This window comes from Thunnus albacares, chromosome 20, assembly GCF_914725855.1.
Source record: "Thunnus albacares chromosome 20, fThuAlb1.1, whole genome shotgun sequence".
NCBI lineage: Eukaryota > Metazoa > Chordata > Actinopteri > Scombriformes > Scombridae > Thunnus > Thunnus albacares.
In genome coordinates, this window is record NC_058125.1 from 6,182,188 (window position 1) to 6,208,902 (window position 26,715).

The 26,715-nt window shown below is 40.9% G+C and overlaps 4 protein-coding genes across 4 annotated transcripts in view; all 4 read right to left on the bottom strand.

The window, feature by feature from the left end:
• Positions 1 to 7,822, bottom strand: part of spata20 (spermatogenesis associated 20) — a 45,053-nt gene extending 37,231 nt beyond the window's left edge. The window contains exons 1-11 of the mRNA XM_044337348.1: positions 7,531 to 7,822; positions 6,110 to 6,238; positions 5,970 to 6,034; positions 5,574 to 5,728; positions 5,329 to 5,472; positions 4,833 to 5,034; positions 4,592 to 4,722; positions 4,221 to 4,325; positions 3,471 to 3,545; positions 1,340 to 1,552; positions 809 to 1,001 (exon numbers count right to left, since the gene is read on the bottom strand). Coding sequence (XP_044193283.1) covers positions 809 to 1,001; positions 1,340 to 1,552; positions 3,471 to 3,545; positions 4,221 to 4,325; positions 4,592 to 4,722; positions 4,833 to 5,034; positions 5,329 to 5,472; positions 5,574 to 5,728; positions 5,970 to 6,034; positions 6,110 to 6,238; positions 7,531 to 7,727 — 1,609 coding nt within the window. The 5' untranslated portion in view covers positions 7,728 to 7,822. The remainder of the gene's footprint in view (positions 1 to 808; positions 1,002 to 1,339; positions 1,553 to 3,470; positions 3,546 to 4,220; positions 4,326 to 4,591; positions 4,723 to 4,832; positions 5,035 to 5,328; positions 5,473 to 5,573; positions 5,729 to 5,969; positions 6,035 to 6,109; positions 6,239 to 7,530) is intronic.
• Positions 7,823 to 7,909: 87 nt separating this feature from the next.
• Positions 7,910 to 9,539, bottom strand: LOC122970969 (PI-PLC X domain-containing protein 1-like). Its single transcript, XM_044337349.1, has 3 exons — positions 9,450 to 9,539; positions 8,770 to 8,937; positions 7,910 to 8,238 (listed from the first exon to the last, which is right to left on the bottom strand). Exons 1-3 carry the CDS (start codon positions 9,507 to 9,509, stop codon positions 8,218 to 8,220), a joined length of 249 nt encoding a protein of 82 aa, XP_044193284.1. The 5' UTR covers positions 9,510 to 9,539; the 3' UTR covers positions 7,910 to 8,217.
• A 2,615-nt stretch (positions 9,540 to 12,154) lies between these two features.
• Positions 12,155 to 16,119, bottom strand: LOC122970644 (pepsin A-like). The gene is made up of 10 exons (XM_044336786.1): positions 15,759 to 16,119; positions 15,478 to 15,546; positions 14,962 to 15,112; positions 14,749 to 14,866; positions 13,773 to 13,891; positions 13,310 to 13,506; positions 13,038 to 13,154; positions 12,783 to 12,924; positions 12,549 to 12,647; positions 12,155 to 12,456 (listed from the first exon to the last, which is right to left on the bottom strand). The coding sequence occupies exons 1-10, from the start codon at positions 15,794 to 15,796 to the stop codon at positions 12,319 to 12,321; spliced, it is 1,188 nt and encodes a 395-aa protein (XP_044192721.1). The 5' UTR covers positions 15,797 to 16,119; the 3' UTR covers positions 12,155 to 12,318.
• A 677-nt stretch (positions 16,120 to 16,796) lies between these two features.
• pkd1b (polycystic kidney disease 1b) overlaps positions 16,797 to 26,715 on the bottom strand; it is a 32,028-nt gene continuing 22,109 nt past the window's right edge. The window contains 14 exon segments of the mRNA XM_044336787.1: positions 16,797 to 18,787; positions 18,903 to 19,014; positions 19,912 to 20,098; positions 20,194 to 20,377; positions 21,242 to 21,424; positions 21,521 to 21,695; positions 22,203 to 22,403; positions 24,118 to 24,272; positions 24,366 to 24,563; positions 24,653 to 24,855; positions 24,971 to 25,185; positions 25,343 to 25,454; positions 25,807 to 26,239; positions 26,377 to 26,520. Coding sequence (XP_044192722.1) covers positions 17,867 to 18,787; positions 18,903 to 19,014; positions 19,912 to 20,098; positions 20,194 to 20,377; positions 21,242 to 21,424; positions 21,521 to 21,695; positions 22,203 to 22,403; positions 24,118 to 24,272; positions 24,366 to 24,563; positions 24,653 to 24,855; positions 24,971 to 25,185; positions 25,343 to 25,454; positions 25,807 to 26,239; positions 26,377 to 26,520 — 3,423 coding nt within the window. The 3' untranslated portion in view covers positions 16,797 to 17,866.

Below are 26,715 nucleotides of genomic sequence, written 5' to 3' on the forward strand. Positions count from 1 at the left end.
TGCTGTCCAAACAATGTTGAGGAGTGTCCAAATTGGCATCACACAAATGAAAAGTGACAACTAGCGTCTCTATAATAATCTGCACACATTTCATACTGCACATAATGTGTGTATAATGTTTGTATGTATCAATCTGATTGTCAACTGTCAAAATACAGTATACTTTGTTTATGATGTATTTTTTATTTGCTTTTTTTTTGTCCCCTGTTCTGATATAAAGATGAAGAAGCACAAGCTAGTCAGTTACTTAAGCAGGTCAGAGGGGTCGACACTAACACCTGATGTGGACCACTATAAATCAATCAACCAGTTTAATGAGGTATGGTTGTTTTGGGCCTGAAATAATTAAGTCCAACAAGAATCAGTGGCAGTGAGAACCATGTCGATGGGACATTGTGAGTCTTTGTAAAGTGAAAAAATGTATTGTAAATGTGTTTTTTCATTGATTTCTAAGTGGATATACTGATGCTTATCCTTGAAAGATCATGGAGAAACATCCATCTTTGTAAAGTGTAGGTTCTGTTCATTTTTACAGTGTATGATGTCTACGTCTTCTAGTTTGACAGAAAAATGATTTTGAGATTAAGGGGTACGGATTTTGACACAGATTGCGTCCCTGGGGTGCAAAGGGTTAATTTTATCTCACACAATAGTGATACTGAGGCAACGTGTAAAAATCTGCCACCAAATCAACTGACACATAAAGATACACTCACTACGCTTAATTTGACTGTTGTCAGTGATGAGGAAGACGATATTAACAAAACAGTCCTATTGCTGACTTGTAAACTTGTTAACTAGACTTTACCGTTCCAGGAGGCCAACATCTTGGTGTCCAGATGTGGGCGTGGCCGACTCTTCCTCACTTCTGCCATTTTGCCTCTAGCGGAGGCCAGCAGCTCGTTGACTTTCCCGACACTGATGCCAAAGCGAGCAGCCGTTAACTCCACTGAATAACGCACGATCAGCACATTCTGGCCCTGCAGCTCCCCGTGGGGGTCCTGGCAACACACAGTACAGAGGGTGTTCACAGACATGAGCTCATACTGACTGCAACAGCTGTGATGTTAGTACCGTAATGGACAAGCTTTAACAACTTAAAAAGCTATTTGAATTAAATAAAAAGTAAGTTTATCATTGTGTAAACATTTTGATGTATCTGATCATATAAATACTGTAATCTCAGTATAGTTGCACTTCATTTTTATAAGTGTCGCTCCATCCATCTGCCAGCCTTTCATCTCTACTTGCAATCCCAGCAAGGGACGCAGTGGCTACACATGATATAAAAATAAAATTATATATATTTATACACACAATGCAGTACAACCAAGCCCACCTGTTCTAGATCAACATTGCCTTGCTCCTTGACCCCATAGTGGTGCATGAAGATGTCCGCCTGTGTGGCAGATCCAGTGGCGCCCTCGACCACATCTGGCAAAAGCTCCCGAACTTCTGAGGCTGTCCAGACGCAGAAAGCCCCCTCACGCTTCTCTGGTCCCCCTGATGCTGGGACAGAGTCTGCATCCTCTGCACTGTAGAAGCCCCCAGACTGTTTCAGGGAATAGACGAGAATGGAGGAGGTGGAAGGAGAGTGAGAACTGCTATTCAATAGCAAGCTGATTTGAGATATAAGTATAGGACTTATGAGCTATGTAAGGTATATGCAGCAGCCTTCAGATTTCACAGTAAGCAGTCGGTGCAGTCACATGGTGCGTGAATTATGATGGATAACTATCCGAGAACATGCACATGATTGTGAGAGTTGTGTCACAAAACGCAATAGTCAAGGTTTTCTTTGTTCAAAAAAGCCTGGATTTAAGACCAGTGTCTCCTATACATAGGTTCACACACCATAGAGTACATCTGTACATCACTGAAGCAAGGTGAGAGGTTTGGAGGTCAGCACAAACAAGATTTTCAGCAGGTGATGAGTTAAAGTGAAACATATGAAGCATTTTACAACTGACACCGAAAAGATTAAAACAACCGCAGGTCAAGAAGACTCAGAAATCTTCATTACAGGACTGTTTTTCACCAAACAGCTCACCAGAAACCATCTAAATCTCAAATTAAGACCTGAAATGACCAATCTGACAGTAATCCATTCATCAGTTAACACCTTTCAAGGGTCTGAGAACTGTGTACACAATGTCACTCATGAATGCCCTCTCTTTGGGCTTACACAAATATCATTTAAAGTCTTGAAATTACATTCTGACAGGAATCAATGAATCTATCAATACCTTTAAAAGAACCTGACTATACAGCGTGTCATGTAAGTCTTCTCTCAGAGACTGCCCCGGGTACAATATCTTTACAGTCATGCGTGAGAATTCGGAGATTCTACCTCAGTGAGTGAAGATCCCAGTCATTGTAGCACAAAAGAAACATACAGTCTATAGTAAATTACCTTTCTGGTGTTAATTCATTAGTGTATAATTACATAATAAATCTTGAAGAATATGATGATTACAGCGAGTGTGGTTTTAATTGTGTGCCCCGTTCCCTGCTGTTAACTCATTAATCAAAAGGAAAAAAAGGGGTTGACCCTTAGAGGAGAGCAAGGGTTTAAGAGGCTATTTGTCAGGTCCCACCCCTTGCCCTCGAGGATGTATGAACACAAAGACGTGCATGCGCGCACACACACACGGGCTAGCACATATTTATTATCTCCTGGTGGAATTTACAGTTAATGTTCGTGCTTTGTCAGCAGAGGATACAGATGCTGTGACAGCAGGCCACAGTTTGTATTGCTCTACTTTTATTAATCTTCCATTGCCAACACGCATTCCCCAACACTAAATTAACACAAACTATAACCCACACCTCACCCCGGCCTAAATCTAATCGCAACGACCATTCTACACCTTCAGAATGCTTAACAAACCACCAAATGTACTGGGTACTGTAAGTGTTCTTGCTTCAAAGCACTGTTCCCACCTGGGATCCCTGATGTGAGGCTTTTCACAATAACAAAGGTTTAGCCTGGGTGAAAGTTGTTTTTTGCTTTAATTTAACTGTATTGCATTTAAAAGCTCATACAGTATGTTAACTGGAATACTGTACATATCCTTTTGACTGAAAGATATTAGCTGAGATTTTACCTACACAATAAGTGCAGCTCATGTCCAAATGTGGCAAATTTTACATACTCTGGTAATTGATCGTTTTCACGGCACAGCAGTTAAGAAAACATTGTGTTTCAGTCTAACAGATTGATTGCAACACTTATTAAGTCTGAGGTGAAGCTAAACCTGAAAGGTTAGGCTGGTCTGAAGGGATAAGTTTCCATGACAACTTAGGTCAGACTTATTTAAACCTCCTTTATGAAACAGAATATCCTGATAATAAGCATTGCTTATATAGTAAACTTTATAAAACACCCCTCTGGTCTCCACAAGACCAGTAACACAAAGGCATGCACACATACACACACAGAAGCACCAACAAGGCTGTAGATGATTCACCTTGTCACTCAGGTCTCTGGAGACATAGACCAGTATGTCCTTAGCCACATCTGCAAACAACTGCTCACCTGATACCTGGAAGAGAAAAAAAAAACACATAGCAAACACCTGCTTAGAGTCACGATTCAACCTTAACATAACCTTTAAGATACTGTCATGTGATCTATATGCAGGATATTAATTGCAGCATCCAATGCAAATGCTGAGGTAGCCTCTATAACCTCATTAAACACAAGCATGTATGTATGTGCGAATCTGTGTTTCAGTTTGCCTGCATGCTTGTGTCATAATTAACTTTGTGTTTTTTAGTCTTTGTCCACTCTGAAAAACAGGTCAGCCCAGCATACACTCATGAACTCATGAGGAAACTTATAGCTACACCTTGATCTAACACTGTCTGGTGCAGTGGAAACAGGTTAAAATCAGTTTGAGCCAATCTACACCTTTAAAAAAAAAAATTATTTTTCAGTGAAAAGTGCTAAAAACTGAGAACAACAAGCCTTAAGATTATCAAATTGTGATATGTTCCTCACTGTCACTTTGAGTGTTTGTATTTACTCTGAAGCAAAAAAAAAAAAAACACAAAAAAACATTTGCCCAGTTTCACACCACTGATTTTAGCTGACTGGGTTATATGGCAATAAATGACTTTGATAAGAGAGAGAGACAGAATGATGGAGGGATAATTTCTCTGTCAGATACATAGAGAACACAAATACACATCTGATACAGAGACGATCACACACACACCTGTGAGGCAGTTATATAGGCTACAGCCAGCTGAGCCTGGTCATACAACATCTTTTCAAAGTGGGGAACGTGCCAGGAGGAATCTGTGGAGTAACGATGAAAACCCTGAGAGAGAGAGCCATAAAGAGAGCAATGAAAAAGATGTATTACTTTACTTCCCACATACTTTCTAATAATACTACCATTTAGCTTAACTTGTCTATATTACAACAGCCAATACCACATTGCCTGTCCTCCAACTTAAACATATCTGACCTGAACTGAGAGGGAAGAACCAAAGTAGCTCACAATTCATAACAATAGAGTGCAAAAGTTCAAGCTCATACAGAGAAACATACAGTAGAGCTGTGAGTGTGTCTGCAAGTATGAACCTGTGCAACATGGTCATGGATGCCTCCCAGCGCCATCATGCGGAGTGTGTGCAAGGCCATCTGGAGAGCCTCGACCCCCTCTGAGGTGGATCGATTCACAGACCAGTAAGACATGAGGAACATCAGATTCACTGTGGAGGGAGAGAAACAGACAGAGGAGAGAGAGAAGGAGAAGAGAGATTGTGAGGTCCTGCATAGATGAAATCAGATAGATGACCACTGTGGCTCATGTTGCGTCTACCTGGTGTGGGGAACTTGGGAGCATCTCTGAAGCCTCCGTACTCCTCCTCGTAAGAATGGGCCAACTGCTGGAAGCAGCGATTAGCGACGTCCGGAGCCAGTGGAGGACTCTGCCCTGGGTTTGCAGCGACGGCCGTGCCTTTCTTCAGAGCTTCGAGGATCCTGTCTCCGCTGGACTCCAAATTAGAACGGTTATTCTGCCACTGTGGAACGCAAGTCATACTTTATGGCAGTGACGACAAAGACAGGTCATGAGGGCGAAGACAAAAAACACAAAATTTAAATTCCTGAGAAGACTAAATATCACACAAGTCAACTAGAATTCAGTTTTCTTTCCTCTTGTATTGTACACACATTTGGATTTACTTTCTTCTCCACAATTGCGAAACTTCAATATTCTTTACGTGTATTCTTTAGATGAGCCAAACACAGGAGGTAAAAGAAACATTCAGACAACCGTCCCCATCCCCCCCAACCATATTTTAAACTCTCACTACCTGATCCATGATTCGGGTGAGGACTGTTATGAGCCCAGGTCTTCTTGCGTGGTCTCTGGGTGGAAAGTAGGTGCCTCCAATGAATGGTCGAAGGTCAGGGGTCAACCACACACTCATGGGCCATCCTCCACCTCCACTTGTTGCCTGGAGACAATGGAAACCCGAAATCATGACAGATTACTGGCGGAGAAAAGTTACAGGAGGCTTGTGCATGGAAACCTTGGCCTAAATGTGAATACACGCACCTGCACAAAGGTCATGTAGACCTTGTCCACATCAGGTCTCTCTTCTCGGTCTACTTTGATGCAGACAAAGTTGTCACTAAGGATTTTGCCAATTTCCTCGTCCTCGAAAGACTCCCTTTCCATGACATGACACCAGTGACATGTTGAGTAGCCCACTGATGGTCAGGGAGACAGACATTCGCAGGAAACAGATGTTTCATTCCCATTACAACCACAACTAAATGAAGTCAGCATGAAATCATGAGAAAATTTCAATTTCCAACTGGTATCTAGAGGTATGTCTAGTTACACAGAGTAATATCTATTTTAAACACAAGGAAAACATAAGGGAATTCAAAGTGAAACTGCCCCAAAATGAAATGCCTATCAATGTCAGGTGTGAAAGGGATCTCTTACCTGATAAAAAGATCGGTTTGTCTTCATTCTTTGCTTTGTCAAAAGCATCTTGTCCCCATGGATACCTGAAACAAATATGACATTAGGCTTATGTCAGCTTTCAGAAATGTGTGCGCCTATCTGTAGCTTAAGACACTCACCAGTCCACAGGGTTGTGTGCATGCTGTAGCAGATAGGGCGACCTCTCCTTTGCCAACCTGTTGGTGTGTCTGTGAGGGGAGGATGATGGCCCTTCACCCCCTGATGCCATGCTCATAAAGACAGGTGAACTAGACACACAAACATTAAAGAAAAAATAACCGGAGACAGAAGTTTTTTAGATTCATTATCTTGCTACTTCATACTTTCTGGCATGAATGAAAAGTTCTCCTGGGTTTTCTTTTTTGTGAGCAACACTGACAGCTATATATAAGAGAATGATTGCACTGTTCTTGTGTTATCATTTTTCATTAAGTCGCTATGCTAATTTGGAATATGGTACCCCCCTGTTGGCTATGTTGTTCAGCTATAATTAATAGTGTGGCTGCATTTCGTTTAGGTGTTCCAGTCGCAAGGTTGTGCTATTATATACAGTGTGTTTGCTTACTGTCACGGCTTATAGGGACAGTTAAATGGCATGGAGCTATCATACATTAATGTTATTACTACACCTGTGCATTCCCTGCTGTGACAAGTCAAAATGTGTGTTGTCAAAAAGGTAGCAATGCCGTCATACTACAAAAAACAACAAATCTACGACAGTTAATACAGATAAGGGCAACTACGTGAAGCCTATTAGCTAACTGTTCACTTTACTGTAATACATTAGTCTCCCTAAAGTTGTTTTAACCAGCATGCATACTATTACAACGAATCACGCTGCCAGCCAGCTAACACTGCACACAGCAGCTAGGTTACCCACTAACAGTTAGAGCTGCAGTGGCTGTACTGTGGCTCTTAGCCAGAGGAGTCATGTCGAATTACATTCAAAAAAATCGTAATTTAATTTGACTTTGCTTCTAGACAAAGGCTCATGCCCCAGAAAACAAAACTGAACACAGTTTCCGAAATAAGAAATCATCCTTTTAAATTCGGCAGAAATAGCTATAACACATTAACCCGTCTATCTGTTTTGTTTTTATATGTATCCCACAAGGATTTAGCTAGATTTTGACGTTAGCAGTGATGGGTGGGGGGAGTACCAGGCAAACCGGTTATGAAAGCAAGCAATGTGCTTTACATAATTGCTGGTTGTTGGCGTATGTAGCTATGCCGAATTAAAATATGATGTATTTACATCTTCCTTAAATGTATTTATTCACAAGGGGTATCTGCGGACAATGGCTAACGTAAGAGACATGTTTACTTCTATGATTTTGCATTGGGGTTTCGCGTTCCTCTTCTTCGTCCAAAAGCACGTCCACAATCTACACAGTAACTGTCACACGGCAAGCAACATGACGCTTATCAACATTTGACGTTGCATCGTTGTTGTTGTTGCTAAGTCAGGCATGCTTGCTGCAACATGTCACAGTAAGCGTTACAGCTAGCGTTAGCTACACATTAGCCGCGGCGGCTTTACCTGAGACAGTAGGCCGGCGGGGGATGGAGGAGCGCTGACTTGTCGCTTGGTGGGTGGGGAAATGGTCTGAAACACCTTATGTTGCTCCCAGAGCTCTGCTGTGGTCTCTCCCCTCGCCGACAAGCTGCAGTTAGAAGACGCGCAGGCTCCACACGGCTATTTTTGGACGTCGACCGACGCCATGCTAGTCTTAACATCCTAATCCACTAACTGCTTACTTAAGCGAACTAGCGCACAGTTACTTTGTTGACACTGACCAGCCAAAACTTCCAGGCATGAGATGAACATTTTATTGCAGTACTATAAAGTGACACACGATGGCGCGACAACAGGACAGAGACACAAGAAAATCATAGTGTATGATGGTTCTCTCAAATACATCCATTATTTGAGAATATGAGAGTGATGCAGAGGAAAAACTATCAAAGATTTATTGTAAGAAGAAAAGAAATGAGACAGGCTCCCACGATTCTCTCACATGTTGGGAAATATTGAGCTTTATGACCGTTGAGACAAAATCATAACGAGTCACTAAGTCTGAGGCCACAATGTTCATGGATGTTGTGCCAGCTTGCTGTTGCAACCACTTCACCAGCTTTGGTAGACTCCTTTGTATGACTTTGGCAAGGTTGTCACAGGGGCGAAGGATGTACTTGAGCGTGCTGGCATCATTCGGCAGTGTCAGGTTCAAGCCACATACAAAGAAACCTGCAAAGGGAAGGAAAATTAAAGCTCAGCAGTCATTTCATATAACAGACCATAGATTCTTTTAAAATAACATTGCACTTGTATTATCAAGGATGAAATTACACATAAAGAATGTTTCATAGCGTGACATATAATAGGCCTAAATGCCGTTTGGTGATAACAAGCATTATTGGCTCTCTTGGAAACCAAACTCCTTGCCCATAAACTTAACCTCAACCCAGTGATGTATAGGAACAGATAAAACTTACGGTTAGAAGGCTTATCCGTTTCCAAAATTTGATTTTTGATTCAACTTTTGCATGGTTCATAGTTTTGCTGTAGTTATAAGTTATTTTACTCCACATCTCGGGGTGCTGATTTGCCGGATAATCATATGAGATTATGACATTTCTCCCCTGTTCCCAGCAGCGCTTCAGGGTAAGGATGTACTGTTGTGATACATTGAAAGGTTTGATTTTGGAAGTGGTAGGTCAAGTTTCTTTTACTCAGATATGTTTAATTTGTTGATCTTAATGAAAAAAATCTATATACCTTTCTGAGAAAGCGTTTGTCTCCAAACAAGGTCTTGATGAAGTTAATGAGATGGTTGTGGAGGTGCTCTTCAATCTTTTTGCCAGACCCTCTGAAGTTGGAGAAAGCCAGGATGAGGATCTCTTTGGGGTTCCTCTCTGCCCAGTCATTTATGTCCTTAAGAACAGTCTGATCACAGTGGCAGAATGGTAGTTCTTAATACAGTTGCCATTAAATTATCTCTTGTCTGTCTCTTTTGCTTTGATACACAGTTTCCATTGCTATTAGTAATTGGTCTAACTTTACCATATTCATGGCCTTAGCCAGGATTTTAGAAATATTGAATCACGAATTTAAGTATATTATTACATTATGAGCTCCAGTTATTACATTTTTTATGATTTTTTTACCCAGCTTATAATGTAATAACCAGCCAATAATGTAATAACTTATTACATTATGTGCATTATGAGTCATTACCATATTATATTAACGGCAGTTATTACATTATTGGCCTCTACAAGCCCTGATCATGTTCACTCTCGTTCTGCATCGCCAAACAAGATTGGGTATTTTTTCATTTCCTGTTTGAAGTCATTGATACTGAGAGCTGAGAATGAATAATCCTGATACCACTGATGACTAATAATACACAAAGCTTGATTTGCTCCTAAATATTTATTGATGTATTCAGTACATACTGTACAAGTGCTGAGAAGAGGCAGTCTTAACCTCCACATCAGTCCGAGTGCACAGCCCATGGTAAAAGTATAGCCTTGTGGGATCAGTGTCGTTTGGTTTGCGAGCGATCCTCAGGTCAAAGTAGCGGACACCAGCATCCAGTTGCTTTGTGATGGTCTCTTCCTGCATCACAAGGCACTACAACAGTCAAAGAAACACTCCTCTCTCTATTTCTTATATGTACAAATACATTCAGTACTGGCAGGTTTTAAACTCCACTTACTGTACCTGAGTGACTGCCCATTTGCGCACTATTTTACGAGCACAGTAAATCTTGCTGAATCTTTTCAGTCTGTCAGGCTCTATTATAGAAGAGTTGATGTCCAAGTCATAACTCATTGAGTCATGGCTACCTAGGAATTACCAAACACACACACACACACACACACACACGTCATAGCAATATTACTGTTTCAATAAACCTAATATCATTGATGCCCTGTGAAATCCCACCACCAAATTTGAAACGTGAAACATCTCAAGTTCAACTTGCAAAATTTTACAAATACAATGCTTTGTAACAAAGAATGAAAAATTTGTCATTGAAAAGGCAGATAGGAAGGTCAAAAGTTTAGAGGAACACCACTTACCCTGCCAGTGTAATTCCCAGCCTTCTTGAAGATTCTTTCTTAGCTCAGATTTCACAATGAAAAAGTGTACAAGGAACTGAAATAATTATAACACTAAATTCTCTTTTGCTTCTTATTAGGAGGCTACTGTATGCAAGCTACATTTCTTTCTACACCACAGTGCATACAGTGACAAAAGTGTATCCACTGTAGTCATACAGGTTTTTGTCAATGGGACGCCCAATGTATGAGGAAATCTAACAATAGAACTGGCTCTGACTAGAATGTTTGATAAAGATGTGGATATGGAGCTTGAGTGAAACTTCCTCATACCATCAAAGGTCTTATAAATCCAGTTGATATAATGAGAAAAGAGCATCCTCTCTGCTTGTGTGTGAATGACAATTAGACCAGGTTGTAGACCAAAAGCAAGACTTAATCACTAAATAAATAAATGTACTTGTGAAAACACTACACTGCAGCTAAGGTTGGTTATAGGAAAAGAAAGCACTATGAACCTGAAATGCAATGTAAGTGGGATAAAATCAGAAATGACAGTAAAAATACACTGCAAATGCGATTAGTAATTTTATTGTAATAACATGAGTTTGAGTGATAATTTCTTGATGTCACCATAGGTGAACATTGAGAACATCTGCTTGAATTATCAGTCATTCACCCAAAACTGAGGGACTGTTAATTAGACACTTTAGACAGAATCAGATATACTTGATTAACACAAGTGCAGGACAAAATTCATTAGTGATCACTATTAGGGGTATATGTATATGGAACAGTTACAGGCCACGAGGCATGTACACATTTTTCTTTCATTGGGAATTGTTTAACTTTAATCTTATGTAGGTTAATTACACCCTAAAGCCAGAATATGACAAAATAATCTAAACTTTAAGGCCCACTTGTTAACTTTAATCAGTGAGGAGGAGGATAGAGAGAGAGGAACATGCAACAGTTCAAGGGGCAGTTAGAGGCAAGTTACAAGCGGATGATGAGGATCCGATCCCAACTTGACTTAAGGCAAGTATAGCAGCCCAGTGGGACTCCCTTACATGGCTAAACTGTTGGAGCATCTTGCCAGAGTCTCTTCAAAAAAGTCACCCAAAGGACATGGGTATGACAACACACTTCAGAGGAGCATGCCATCAGTGAAATGGCAAGGAACCTGAAGAAGAGACTGAATGGACACTGGAAACAGACAACATCAGCTGTCTGTAATCATGGCCTGTCTTTGACCAGGACAGTGACCACCTTTGAACAGAGCCAGAGGTTAAAATCTCCCTCTTCCATAAATGACCACTTATTATCACATGACTGAAGTTTCACACTGAGGTCATGTGGAGACATCTGAGCCAGCTCCATTCACCGAAGGAGACTGTGAGTAAGTGTGCCTTTGACCTATTTTGTTGGATATACTATTCCCAAAGGTCAAGAATGAACTTCAATGTTCAGAGACTATGTAAGTTATGAAAAATGGGATGCCACATACATTCTCTAACAAACAACATTTTGAACTCATAAGCAATAAAACACACCCTTGTTCCATTCAGTAAAGGGATTTACTGCTACAGCCTTACTTGGTCTGGTATAACCAGTAGCTTATAATGGCTAATGTTAGCTAATGTTGGCATACATTGGATACATTTTTCTGTGTAACTGACATTACTCATTCAGTTAATTCACTGAATTTATGATTCTTATCTACTTATCTACTCTCTCTACTTATGCCACCAGGTTATGTTTTAGCATTTACCATTATACCATATTTGCTATTGTGACCACAGTAGCCGCTTATAGTTAGCTAATAGCTTTAAGTACACTAATCATTATGTAACACATCATGGACTTAATGTGCAGTGTGCAGGACAGAGGAAAAATGTTTAGAACAGTCTGCATTGTTGAAGAGCAATCTGTTGAATATACTGTACAATAAGTTTGACAATCTATTATAAAAAGTTTTTCTGTTGCATACGTTATGTGTAATGTTATAGTAGCAGATTTTATAATAGCTTATTGTTGACACAAATTAACAACCATGTCTATTTCTTGTACAATTTCACAACAAAACGCCAGTCAAATTGATTTAACTCTTTATTATGTTTTGGGAAATTTGGTCATTTACAGGAAAACTTGCATATCATGGCAGAAGCACTGTCAACCACTTATGCAGGAAATCTTACCATTACACTAAGATCTATACATGATTGTTACAAGGCTCTTTTATGAGATGACTTCAGGTTGATTATTTAGCCTTGGCCAGACCCACCATATTCTGGGCTCTGCTGAAGATGGAATAGTACTGTCTGATGAAGACATCACCCAGGATCCACAGGTTGTCACCTCCATTGCCAAAGCCAGTGCGACAGCCAAAGTAGCGAGACTGTGGGAGGGATTGAGGAGAAGAATTTCAGATGGAGTGGGAATACAGTGAGGTAAACAAACATAGAGTCCTGCAGGGAAACAAACACTTACCTGACGAACGTAGCCAGAGGCTGGGATGGTGAATTCCTGTCCTTGGATGTGGAAGACCACATCAGGCATTTGGCCAATGTTGTTACAGTTGACAATATTCTGAGAGCAGAGGCAGTGAGAGAAGAAAATGAAAGGACAAGGGAAGAAAGAGAATCAAAACATTTGGTTTTACTAGTCAATTAAGTTTTACGATGACATCTCATTCAGTCCACCAACGTCCCTTTTGGTACTTACATCTCCGTTCTGGCTACTAGCTCCCACAAAGCTGTTGATGTTGCTGATGCTGCTCTGAGGTCCAACAATCAGAGAAGTGCCGGTGTCCACAATAGCCTGGCAGCCACCACTGCAAGCCACAACCTGACCATTGACGGTAACACTAGAAGGGACATACAATGCAGAATGTATCAGACAAACATCAGATGCATATGCCTACAGTATCACTTTGGTCTGGATTTTGGTGGACCTGTGATGCTGTATCTGTGGTTTTACCTGTCCACTGTGATCTGCCAGTACAGCTCGTTGGAGAGGGGGATCCAGGTGATGGGACCAGTGTAGTGGTTGGGGTCAGTACCACCAAAGGTCACCACACTGCCTTGCGCAGAGTGACTATAGAGGAGAGTGAGAGCTTACTGATAAACCTACTAGAAATCAACTGCTTCCTCAGTTTTAAAAGTTAGAAGGCTTTAAAAATCTGGTTATATACAGCCCAAAATCTATTCCTTTATGTAGATCAGACACTGCAAAGCTTTGGTTGTCCTTACGAGCTCAGGTACACGGAGAAGATGTCCTGGTTGACCAGGCCCTCCTTCATCATGTTGTCGAAGACAGGTGTAGCTCCAGAGGCAGACAGGCGTGGGTAGGCCAGGCCCAGGATACCATCAGCACGCATGTGCTGCATGAAGGGAGCTTCAGACTCACTCAGGCCGAAGATCTGGTTTCTCACAGCAAGTCCACCGACCTGACAGCCAAACATCAAGAGAGTACAGAGATTTACATCTCAAATAGGATCTTTTAAGTAGAAATCTGCACAACACCTTCTTTGGATTTTCAGATTTTGTTGACACACATGAATATAACCATGCAACAGATATTTAATCATGAAAAAAAATTGTGTCTTTTTTGTATTAAACATAGTAGGACAGATTAGTAATCATTGTGTAAGAACAGTGAGTAAATATTCATTTATTTCAGTTCAAAGTGATTCTGTAGGCTTTTATTTCTCACCGTCACTGTGTCGTATCCAAGGAAGCCAGTCATGCTGCCGGTGCCATATTGGATACGGAGAGCTCTTCCATTTCTTCTGTAGGTGCTGCTCTGGCTAGGGTTAAACTTGTCATGGTTGTCTGGGAAGGTACAGATGTACAGAAAAAGGGTTATAAAAAAGACCTCAGAACAACTAATATATGTTGGGGGGCATCTGATCTGGCCCAAGGGATTATAAATTCTCTGATACAGCTATATCTGAAGCCTACTTGTGTCCCTCACAGAGCTGGATCTTTAACTCTCTTCAATCTATAATAGACCTTTTTCACTGCAGATATTTTGACTTATCATATAGCAGGAAAAGTTGAACCGATTAAAATTAACAATGGCTTAGTTCCAAGGAAGCCACACCAGGGTCATGAATTTGGTAGATGGGATTCATCCATCATTAATGTTATTATTTGCACCTGTGCACATGTTATGTGCTGCTGTGAAAAAGGCCTCTTATCTTAGGTTCTTATCCCCTTGCGGTAACAGTTTGGGCAAACCATTAATGGAAATTGCTCTGGATGCCTGCCCCACACAAAGTCATTCTTGGATGCCTCTGAATCCTAGGTCAGGGCTATCAAAGTATCCTCATGGGATGCAAGTGTCATCAGGTTCTTCCTTTATTCAAAATTTATCATCTTCAATATGCACCTGGATCCCCTATGAACCTTGGTGGTCTGCCCCATGCCTTTTGTGTGTTCAAATATTAACTGTCGGAATACAAAAAAGGCAGTCAGTACTGGACTATACAAATCCATAACATACCCAACCCTAACAGTAAAATCTTAAAATCATTTCTGAAGATACCAAGCAACAGTGCAAATTGTTAATGTTGGAAATACATCCCAAGTGAGAGGAAAAAGACTGAAAAATTCTCTAAAACTGGTCACCAAACCAAATCTGACTGTTAAATGTGTTGAGATGTATATGGGTGTAGAGTTTTACATACTGCAGGCTGCACTGTTGCAGTAGACGGAGGGCACCCACAGGTTAGATGAGCCACTGTCAAAGATGACCTTGAAGGACTGAGGAGGAGTTCCAATAGAGATGATTCCGTAGTAAGCGAGCTGGAGATTAAGAGGAGATAGAAAGATTATTTGTGACCAAAACGAGCTATTTGTCAAAGTTCTATTCATTCATCTGTTAAAGCCTCATTACTCACATCAGCATCATTAGTCATGGGCTCACCAGCCACAGCAAAGCTCGGGTCAAACTTGGACATGGGGTTGTATGGGTACTTGAGCCTGTACTCCTCCCACAGACCCTGCTCCTCCAGGTACTCCCTGGCACTCTGACCCTTCTCCAGGGGGACCCTAGGATTCACCAAATGGAGCACTTTAAATAACTCTTTCAGCTACACTTGTAAACCTTTTAATTACCTGTAAAGAGGTCTTTTGCTCATGTGTCCTTACTCCTAAAACTTCTCAATTCTCATATGTAGGAGAATATGACTCGTATGTCAGGAAATATTACTTATTCTTCACACTGTGACCCAGCTTTCTTCATTTAAATTCAAATTTCCTCTTCACCAAAGTACATAAAGAGAGACCTGCCACTTGCTAATTTAAGTACCATAGATGTCTGCAGTTATTTTAGAAGAGCCGATGAAGTTTATGTTGTAGAGAAATCAAAAATAGAACAAGTACAGGGAGGTGTTAGAGTGGTCAGGCTGACTTACTGGAGAAGGCACTCAGACAGTGCCACCATGGCACACATAACAAAGGCCAACTTCATTGTCTCGGCGCTCCTGGCAATTGTAGAAGATAATGAAGTTCAGTGGAGCAGAACAACAAATCAAGCTCATGCCAGTAAGGTTGATTACAACACACAATGATTCAAAGTGAAATACTGCATTATTAATACCCTGAGTGTATGAAAAATCCAATAACAGACAAAAGTTATGCACCACAGCCTACAAAAGCACCACAAAAACTCTTGTAGTGGAGGACTCAGACTCACCTGTAGACTCCAAAACCTGGATGCCTACAGTCAGGCATTCATCCTCTTTTATACAGGTGGACTGACATTTTAAGATTACACAATGATAAGGCAACGCACACACACAAGCTGCACTGCAAATGATAAGTTAAGATAAGTAATCAAAAAAGTAATCGTTGACCTCAGGACAATGTCAATTATGTGATTAAATTAAGGAACGCAAACTTTTGGAAAAGCCTGGAAAGTATAATATTGGCTGTGCTAACAGGTAAAAGCCAACGCAAAGGGTGTTATCGCAAAGTCAAAGGGTGGTGCATGGAGCAAAATAAAGTTCAGGATGAATACATGGCTTTGGCACAAATTTAACAGTTTTTTGTGTATGTGTGTGTGTGTGTGCATGTGTGTTTTACTCTGGGTAATGTTTCAATTGTATGCATAATATTTAGTTTTTATTTCATGCTTTTTCATACTTTCATTTTACTTCATTTATTTAAAACTTTAATTTAATGCTTTGTGTTAAACTTTTGCCTACACATTGTGGTATGTATTTTTTTTACATACCACAGGCTTTACTGACACTTTGTTTTGGATATCTTTTTTTTGTATTGTGTATGTTTTGCAAGTATGTCATGTATATATTGTGTTATGACATATTAAAACCAAACCAAAACTGCATATCATTGAGATTTGTGTGCATTGTCAATGTAATACATTAGTCACACCTCTACCATATTAAATGTAATTGAATTTAAAACTGACAAACCACATAGTAATAGATAACCTTAGCCTGTCACCTTAGCATGTGTGTCTAAGCAATAACAATGTTTGCTGCTGCGTTATCATGTTTTTACTCATATCAAGGTCTTTTCCTTTAGAAAGAAAAAAAAAAGAATTACTGCTGATATAATATTGATAGCGCCGTTTTATCACTTAAACTAAACACATTAATTTAAACAGTACACACAGTACTGTTATAGTAGAACACGGTTTTCCTGATTACAGCAAGAATGAATGAACTCAATCTGACACATACACCCACTTTCAGACCGTATGGCCACTTGTCTTTATTCTGCAGAGCAAAACATCCACAATGTCTCTTACAAAAGTTCAGTATAAAAGTGTACTCATAGGTATAGAATATTGTAAAGTACAATAATTTGTGATAATGTGTGCCAAGAAGTTGACGACAGTGAAAACTTGACTTTCTCCCAAAGAAAATGTTCAACTTTTACAAATATTAGATGTATTACTCTCCTTTTCTTTCTTTCTTTCTTTCTTTCTTTCTTTCTTTCTTTCTTTCTTTCTTTCTTTCTTTCTTTCTTTCTTTCAAAGAGGCTTTTGGCTTAAATAATATCTGGAGGTAAAGAAAATAACTTGCACATCCAGTATTTCTGACACAGGTACGCAGGTTAGAAATTAATTATTTTGTAGCAAAGGAGATCATATTTTGCAATAACTGAACTGAATAAATATCTTATGTGAAAAAGTAGGGCTAAAATTTTCTATGTGAAATAATTAATGACAAATTCAAAATTGAAAAGTTTATCACTACTATTACTTTTTTTCCTTTGGAATACTAGAGGATGGACTGAGAGGAAAAAAAAAATTTAATAAAAGAAGCTTGAAGAACAGTTTCAGTCCATGAGTGGTGTCATTGACAGGCCCTGAGCTAGAATTGTTTTATGGAGGAATTTTTCTTTTGATTAAATGGGTACTCCAGCGATTTAATCTTGCACTTCCATAAAGTTACAGGCTTTCTTTTAAAACAATGCAGTCTCCAAGAACAAGACGAGATAACCCTGATGACATCATCAGAGGTAATTTTCTCAGACTTGACAAAAGTCCTCCAGAACAACAGAAGACAATTATTTTCACAGGCTTAACAGGACATCCCATGACAAGTAAACTGTTCATGTGCTGAATCATAGCCCTTTTAATGCAACCTGAATAGCACCTGCTAGCAAACTATATGAACTCATCAAAGATGTGTTACATTAGGGGCACATACAGTCCACCTGTTCATCATTATAAGCTGCAGTCCACTACAAAGATCCAGTCAGAGCCTACGGCCAACCTTAGTCAATCGGAATGAGGCATCAAGTAAGTTTACTTCCAGTATGAACACATGGTTAGGCTTGCTCAGTGTCTGGTCCTTCAGAGATCCAAGCCTTCCTCTTCACAGGGACTCCATCACTGATACGCCTTCTTAGCCCCTCTTCACTCCTTGGTCTGGTATTAGTGAAGGCAGAACTCTCTCCTCCACTGCCACATGGAGCAACTCCACCCTGGCTCTGGAACATCCTTTGAGATGCATCAGCTGAATGAGAGCTCCCAGAATGCCAAGCTCTTCTCCTGGGGAATCTGTCAAACCCAGGAGAACATACGGGATGCGGGCCCAGACCACAGGTCCCGGATACAGGCTTGGCTGCTTCAGTGGGATGAGTGTCACTGGAAGGGTGATGCTGGAGTGGTACTGATTCAGACTCAGAGTAGGAGCTACGTGTACGGGGGAAGATGCAGATCGATGCAGCAGAGGAGTGAAGTGTGGAGGGAGTGAAAGAAAATGAGGATGGAAGGGAGACTCGTGGCTTGGGGTAAAGAAGACCTGTCCTCCTGTGTCTAACTTCTGTTACCCTCCCTTCTCCCTTCAATTCCTTTGGCTTTGCTGACTCTTCGCATCTTTCTGCACCGTTCTCATTGCTACTGATCCTCTTTTTCCTTCTCCTAGACTGAGCATCATCTAGTTTCATTTCCAGGTTGTGAACATCCTCAGTTATCTGGTTGACCCGATCAAAACAAGATAGTAGGGCATTAACACATGGCAGCAGGTGGTCCAGGTAGGGCTGAACGTCGAACCCAGGCTCAGACATTGATGAGTCCTCAGACCTCACAGAGAGAGATGAGGACAAGGGACAGGGGGATGAAAATGAGGAGGAAAATGAAGGAGAGTGGGAGGAGGGGGGGGTGGAAGAGAGGGCAGTGAGACGGGATTCCTGGGAGGACCTTGAAGGAGGGATGTCCATGCCTTCAAACTTTACCCTGTGCCTGAACTAGAAAGAAAAATAAATGTGTGGGATCAGCAACATAAATTGACTGTGGAAGATTGTCATTTTTCATTTGCTCAGTTCTTCCAATGAAATGCACCACAACTAATGTGCTACCTACCTCTTTAGCCTTAGTGAGTCCCATCCACAGCTTGAGTCTCTTGATGAAGAACTCCACCATCTCATAGTCCTGAGGTTCAATGGCTGGATGGTACATGTCTGCTTGCTCTGCCCTGGAGGACACAGCAATAGTTAGCAATGAAGCCAACTTATTGCAATATTTACTCTTAAAGAACTCTTCTTAGGTACTCTACAAAAGGAAAATTTGAAGCATTTGTAGCAATTGCATCACTTCACCATATTCTTTTTCAAGTTGACATGCTTACAAGTGTTTCAACCATTTTTTGATGGATTGTACCATGAAACTATTCATGAATATACATAGCCCCCCCAGTATGCACTGTAATATCTTTGGTGATCCTTTAACCTTTCGTCTAATGCCATTATAAGTTCAACATTTTTATTTGTCCATTTGTCCACTTAATAACAAAATACCTGCAAAACTAATGACATTCCCATCAGCCTCAGCTGACTCAAGCTGTACTTTGTGTTAGTGCTATTTAGTTAATGCTAATTAGTTAATGTTAGCAAGATGATAAACATGGTAAACATGACCATGTAGCACTGTCATTGTGGGCATGTTGGCATGCTGATGTTACCATTTAGCTAAAAACACCACAGCCCCTATGCACAGCCTCACAGACCAGTGTAGCTGTACAGTGCAGCTGTAGACTCTTGTTCCTCTACATCTGAAGAACTGTATACTGCTACTTGCTCAGACACCTGTAAGTCCATTTGCCTAAAATGAAGTCCCTTCACCTACAGGAACTTTGCAAACAATAGAGTAGCCTATTCATGGTGTTTATGCACCACTTTCTAGCTTTTGGAGATATCTGAAATGCTGAAGACCTTGGGCATGAAAAAAACTTCAAAGATTTTTTTATTATGAAGAACTTGTCATGTCAGACAAGGATAGGCTCAGAATGCTTTGGTTACCTACAACCTTTGACATTGCAGTCTAAAGACTTTTAACCACCTATCCACACTGTCGTAATACAGGTTATGTGTACCTGTATGTATGGATGAGAACAGCTCCACAGAGTCTGGCCAAGAGCCAGACACCTCCCCCCATCAGCAGTAGCCCATAAAGAGGGCCCAGGACTGGGTGCACCCTGCATAGTCTTTGGAGAGCCATCTGACCACGCAGGATGGATAGCACTGACACACCGGCTTGACGTACTGACAGGAAGCCCTCCACTGAACGGGAGAAGAGCTGAAACAAAGACAAGAGACAAATCGAATACATTTCTTCTTTATGAATATTCTATGTACTTGAACTGTTCCTCTTGTACCGTGTTTCCAAGGTGAGTGCAGAGCAGCAGCAGCAGCAGCAGTAGGACAGTCAGAGCCCACAGCTCCCTCCAGGCTCTCTGCAGCACTCTGCCTATCATCACCCACCTCCGCACAAACCTCAGAGTTCCCAGCAGCTGGAACACACAGTAATGGTTAGGAGCAGACATTTAATAGAGTGCAAAGCTGTGGAACAATGCTGTTTTATATGATGAGAAACCAGAGCATCCAATTACCTTTAGAACAAGCAAAGTGAGCAGGACAGCCGCACATTGAGACGATTTCTGTGCCAAAAGGGCAAGACTGTGGAAGTTGATGAAGTTGTCTGGTTGGGAGCGCAGCTGAATGGTACAGAATGTAGTATTATGGGCATTAATGACCAAGAACGTTTTCAGAATCATTTTCTGAGGTGGTTTTGTGCTTGTGAAATTCAAATACTTGATTCAATAAAAGTGAAAAACTGCTTGTTGCTGGTTTATTTTAGATTTCTTTCACACATGTTTTGGTATAAACAACAGTCATTAGTTCTACTGATCTCCCAACACATCTGTCACACATTCAAGTATGCAGCATTCATTTTTAAATACTTTGATTCTTCATTCAAAAATGTCCCGATTAATTAAACATAAACAGCTCAGCAGTTTGCACAGTGCAACTATAGCACCTGGACTTTTTCAGTTTGTCTGAAAACCAAGCAACATGTGGAACAGTCAATTTCTAACAAAATTTTTTTCAGCATTTATACAGCAGTATGCATTCAAATGAATTTGACAATAATATTGAGGTAAATGCTTAAACATAGGGGCATAAGTAGAGTTTGCTCCAAAATTACCCAAATCTGCTGAATTTAACTGCACTTAGAGCATTGAGTTGTGACATTTGTCATTTGGTGAGTTTGACACTTTTGTATCCAATCTGACCGTCAAACTATCATGAATTGGTAAAATTTGGTCTCACTTAGGCAAACATACAACACAGGTCTTCTCATTTTACACTGATGTTGAAGGAAATATCAGTGAATCCTAAAAGTTAACATCTTTCTGTATTTACCTTGGAAATACAGGATGTGGCCTGGGACAGGAAGCGGAGCTGCAGGATACTTGTTGCCAGGGACAACAAAGCCAGGAGGAGCTGAAACCAGTGTTGGCCTTGACACAAATACATGGCGCGCTCAGCAGCCATGGACCACAGCTCACCGAACAAGATGAGGAGAGCAGAGATGAAAAGAAGAACCTGCAGTATAAAGCCAGGGAATTTTATTGTTCAAGAATATGTATTGCTTTCAATTTAAGTTCTTTGTGTATTTGACAGAATTATAGTGATTGTTACCGTCAGTGCCACCTGAAGGTCCAGGCCTGAGAAGGATGAAGGGATGAGGAGTGGATGGATAGAGATGGAGGGAGTGACTCTCTGTGTCTGGGCCCACTCTAGTTGAATGGACACGCACACAAATAAACCAGACTCTTTGTGGTAGTGTGTGAAGTCAACAGAGAGAGTTTTAAACCTGAGAGAGGAAAAACACACTATTAGTATCAAATCAAAATCAATATATTAAGGTCTTTTAAATTTGATTTTCAACAGTTTTACATCATAATTAGTGATAACTGTGCAGTAATTTATGGAACTCTATACACAACCCATGTGGCTCTAAAGATGTAGATTTGATCATTACAATAGAGGGCTAAGATCAAGCAAAACATCAAGTAATCACATCAGAAGAGGTTTCAGGATCCCTGCTGAACAATGTGTGTTAAAATGCAAAATTATGACATTTTCCTAATAAAATTTTTCCATCTCTTATTGGTTCATTTGTTTCCAGAAGAAAAGAAGTTGCATTGTTTTGTTTTTTTGGCAAGTTTTAATGGGGTGGCACGCCTCATTGTTTTCAAAAGAGTAATTCAGTTCTTTGTCTCTCTCAGAGGAATAAACAACTGAAAAATGAAAGTATTAATGAATACACACTCAGCATATCTTGGACTTGCAGTGACTTTGCCGTAGAAAATCCACTTACAATTTTGTCCTCCAGTCTGCCATGTGAAGGTCAGTGAGAACCTGGTGTGTCATTGTGCTGCTGTTTCCCAAAAAGACACCTGCCACAGGGCCGAGAGTGTAAGTGTACTGGAGCCGTGGCAACCCTACAAGTTGTAGCAAAGGGTTTTGGTGTATGTGTTTCACCAAGGTGTGGTTGATCCACTGCCCTGCATCTGACCAGCTGGATGAAAAGAGAATATGTGTGTGATTACATACATGCACATACATGCAGATGCACAATTCTATAGGGTGATAAGAGATCAATTACTCATTAACATGGGGACAGTCTTGATTTTCAAGTACTGTTCTCCAGAGATAAAAAGCCAACCAAAAAAGCCAAGACCAAAACCAACAACAAACTGATCCTACTGATAAGCATTGCCTGTGCCACACAGCTGCATCGTTGTCCATTTGCTATTAACACACCACTGCACTGCACACATGTTCCTTTACTCCCATGAACATACACAGTGTGTTTATTTTGATATGTTCTTTAACAACCTTTTTTGTGGCATATTGTAACAGTGAAATATGTAATAACATAATTACTTTACAGGTTCTACAGAACTGTGGTGTTCACACCATTTTTTCCAAATTTTCATTTTGTTTCCTGGCACTATACCACATAACCATTTACAAAAATACAACTGTCCAATTGTTTCTTCCTCTATCCCTATAGTCTTGTTTTCTTCCACTGTGCCTAAATTCAACTACTAGTACAAACCGCTAAGTACTTGGTACCTGATTCATCAGTGAAATTACACTGTAAATTGTGGGCTGTAATATACAGTGTTACCAAAAAATATATAATAATGCCAGCCCTATACTTTTTTAAAGATAATTTTTTGGCATTTTTGCCTTTATTCTATTGTGGAAAGTGCAGGGAGATGGGGGTAGAGAGAGGGGTAAGACATGAAAAAGGGAATTCAGTTGGTTTCAAACTGCAGATATTGTGGTTATGTGGTATCTTAACCAGAGGGCTATCAGAGTGCCCCATCAGCCTTATCCTAAAACACAGAAATGTGTTTTTCTTCTTGTTCCTTCAGTTGAACATTTGAGCCGTGCAGAATGATGTATGCGCAGAGTTTGACACTAGAGGGCTCTTTTAACATTCATCTGCTGTAAGTGGAAAGTTTCTCTGTGCTCATTGAAAATCCGAATTTAAGAGGTGGGCCTATGAGCATGGTTTGTGACATCATAACTAGTTTGGAAGCAAATCCATTTTAAGGATTTTAACATAATTATACTTTTTTGTGGAAAAACCATATCAGACACACATTATTGTTCCAAGCAGAATATTTTTATATGTCTTAATATATGTCCAGGGGGGATCTTCATATTCATATCAATCTATACTGAATTTGCTTAATGTTTTTATGTATTAAATTACTTTTTCAAATAGGAAAAAAGTAATGACATCAAAAATGCCTTGCAGCTTGCCAATAAAACAACAAATTTCATGCACATCAGTGAACTATTAATGCAGTTATGTATAGGTCTGTATTAGCGGTGTAATTACTAAGAATACTGCTCTTGCTTGTGAAAGATCATTTTTGTAACATTTTTTTCCACAGGATTTCATTCTGGTGACAGTGAAATTCACTGTTAGATTGATGAAAATCATAGAATCACTGGGTGAACAGGAGCTGACACATTTGTTTCTTCCTGCCTCCAAAGTTTTTATTTATTTATTTATTTATGTTTTAATACAGTACAGCAACAAGATGTGCACACCTCCTGTAACAAAGATAAACTAAGTCAAAACATGTCACCATAATTGTCTAGTGGAACAGGCAGGCTCCAGGTTTTCTCCTCAAAACATGCACTGTTTGGCTGTAGTGTGTGTTTGGTTTGGTGTGGTGTTGTGACAGCAGGAAGTAGAGTGTTGTCCTTACTCTCTGAGTGAGGTGAGGTTAGGGAAACCCAAGGGTGCTGTGTGAAGACGGCTTCTGACAGCAGAGTGCAACAGCCTGCCCTGCCTCTGCTCTACACTGTCTTGGTAGTTCACCATCAGCACCAGTAACAGAAATAACAGCTGGCATACACAGTGCTACAGAGAAGATGCACAGGTTAATTAACATAAAATGAGATGCTCGTAGAAAAAAAACAGCAACAAAACGTAATGGCTTGGTTTTATTCTCACCCTTATGAGTGATCGCAGAGCTCGGACTTTGCGGGCCTCTTCTTTAGCCTGCAGCAGCCCATAGCCACACAGTGGCCGAACCTTCCCACCATGCTCTCCAAATGCCCTCACCACTGTGGTTTCCTGGGCCAGCTGGTCCTCCACCTCTGGATCCACAGGCCGCCACAGTGCTGTATAGATCAAGGCCTGCACACACACCTGAGCAAAGAAGATGGAGATGCAAATCAAAGGAATTATCCACCAAAGATCACAGAAATTAGTTAATTGGATGACATGTTTGAACTCACCTTAAGAGGTTCCAGCAGCAGAGCAGAGGTGAGGAAGGCAGAGAGAGACGATATCAGCCACATGAGGACAACTGCTCTGGAGAAGAAGCTGCCGTAAAGTCCCACAAGAGCCAGGCAGGCTCCTAGCAGCACAGCCACCAGGGGGTAAATCACACACAGGGCCCAGGGGGGGAGCAGCCAGCTGGGCTGACCTCGAGAAACGCCTAGGGTAGGAAGAGCCATGGACTTATCAGACGCCAGTCACACCATATCACCAGATGTTAATGAAAAGATACCAATGTGGCATTTGTTGGGTATTCTTATCCTAGAGTTTAGTACCTATGCGTGTGGTGGAGGAGGAGTGTGTGGAGTCAGGAGAAGGGCTCGGCAGGAAGGTGCTGGCCACAGAGTCTACAGATAGCACAGAGGGACACTTGTAGAGTCCTGTCTCATACAGGGAAGAACAGGACTGTGGATCTGGCTTGTGGATCTTTACACCATAGAGGAACTTATCCTCACTCTGATCTGACCAGCTGCTGCAGGAGGTGCTCTGGCTAAGAAAGAGAAAATCACAGGTTTTTCTCAATAAGATGAGTTTCAGAAATATTATTAAAACATGAGACAAGTGAAAGCAATGCAATAACTAATGATCTATGCAAGAGAGGACAACATGAAATCAGCATTTTCATTATGGATAGAGACTAGCCTTACGTGTTTGAGAATGAGGAGGTGGTTCTAGGGGAGTCCCGGCCGCTGTCTGAATTACTGTTCATTGTATCTATTGTGTCAGCTGCTGCTGCTATAGACATCAGTAGATCCTCCTCTGGAGGCAAGCCCAAAAATACCCAATTAAACTCAGAAAGACAATAAGAAAAAATATGCAGTACAATGTGGATTTCACCTATTGCAATAACATGCTGCAATTTCCTGTTGGGGCAGTCCACTTTCCCTAAACCTGCCTGCACTATTCCTGCTGGAGTCAATGATGCCCAACATTTTTCAGGACAACATGTCAACCTTCAGAGAACAGATTGGAAACATTTAGATTTTTGCCTTAAAGAAACCATATAATACTCACTTTGACATGACAACATATAGTAGAAACAGACTTTTCAGGTGTACATTTCCCTTCTGTGGATATTTGAATTTCTGAATTTATTTTAACAGTTTCTCACCAGAGAGAGTCAGGAATGTTGTCAGATTGTGGTTGTGAACTTGGACTGGATTGGGGTCCATGGTGAGGACCTCATGGCCTGGTGCAACAGGGGAATTATGAGAGTCAGAAATTTCTTTTGAAAGGGGATATGTGCAGAGGGGAGGGAGAAGAGCAGCAGGTGATTCAGAGGAGGAAGGTGAGGCCAGGCGCAGCTGCATCAGGGCCTTTTTTCTCCTCAGTTGCCGTGTTTGACCAAGAGCAGAGGAAGCCTTGCAGGGGTCAGGGGAGGTGGTTGTCTTGGTTGAAGGGCCTGCTGGCAGATTGAGGAGGCTGTCACATGATGCCCATGCCACCACACACTGCTCTTGACATGCTCCATCTGTCTGGGGTGCCAAACCAGAGGCAGCCCAGAAGTCCAGAATGCTGGAGTCAAACGCCTTGCTCTCCAGCAACTAGAGGAAATTAAAAAAAACATGTAGACTGTGATTCTAATAATTGGAGAAGTAGAATAACAACTGTGTGTGTGTGTGTGTGTGTGTGTGTGTGTGTGTGTGTGTGTGTGTGTGTGTGTGTGTGTGTGTGCTCTCACAGATGAAGGACTGTCTCGGCCTGGACTAGAAGAATCCGGCAGAGACAAAAAAGAAGGGCCTGAAAGCTCTGATTGGCCGAGGTAGACATCCATCTCCACAGAGTGACAAACAGGAGAGGGAGGAACTGACATGTCCACGCTTTCCTGGTTACATTCACACATGTGCGCACACACGCACATGCATGCACACACACACACACACACACACACACACACACACACACACACATATTAATATACACTTGCTGCTGCGGCATCTCTTTGTGTACATCCAGATAAAATGGGAAACGCTCTCTAGTGTTTCCATACAGAGATAAGACTGTTTGACAAACAAAGCTG

Excerpts from the sequence above, each read along its gene's own strand:
- LOC122970969 (XM_044337349.1), bottom strand. The coding sequence starts at position 9,509 with ATGGGCTGTGCACTCGGACTGATGTGGAGGTTAAGACTGCCTCTTCTC. Across the intron at positions 8,938-9,449 it reads CTCTTCTCAGCACTTGTACA|ACTGTTCTTAAGGACATAAA; the intron begins GTATGTACTGAA and ends CACTGTGATCAG. Across the intron at positions 8,239-8,769 it reads ACAAACGCTTTCTCAGAAAG|GTTTCTTTGTATGTGGCTTG; the intron begins GTATATAGATTT and ends TTCCCTTTGCAG.
- LOC122970644 (XM_044336786.1), bottom strand. The coding sequence starts at position 15,796 with ATGCCTGACTGTAGGCATCCAGGTTTTGGAGTCTACAG. Across the intron at positions 12,925-13,037 it reads TGGCAGATCACAGTGGACAG|TGTTACCGTCAATGGTCAGG; the intron begins GTAAAACCACAG and ends TGTCCCTTCTAG. Across the intron at positions 12,457-12,548 it reads CCTCTGGCTACGTTCGTCAG|TCTCGCTACTTTGGCTGTCG; the intron begins GTAAGTGTTTGT and ends TCCCTCCCACAG.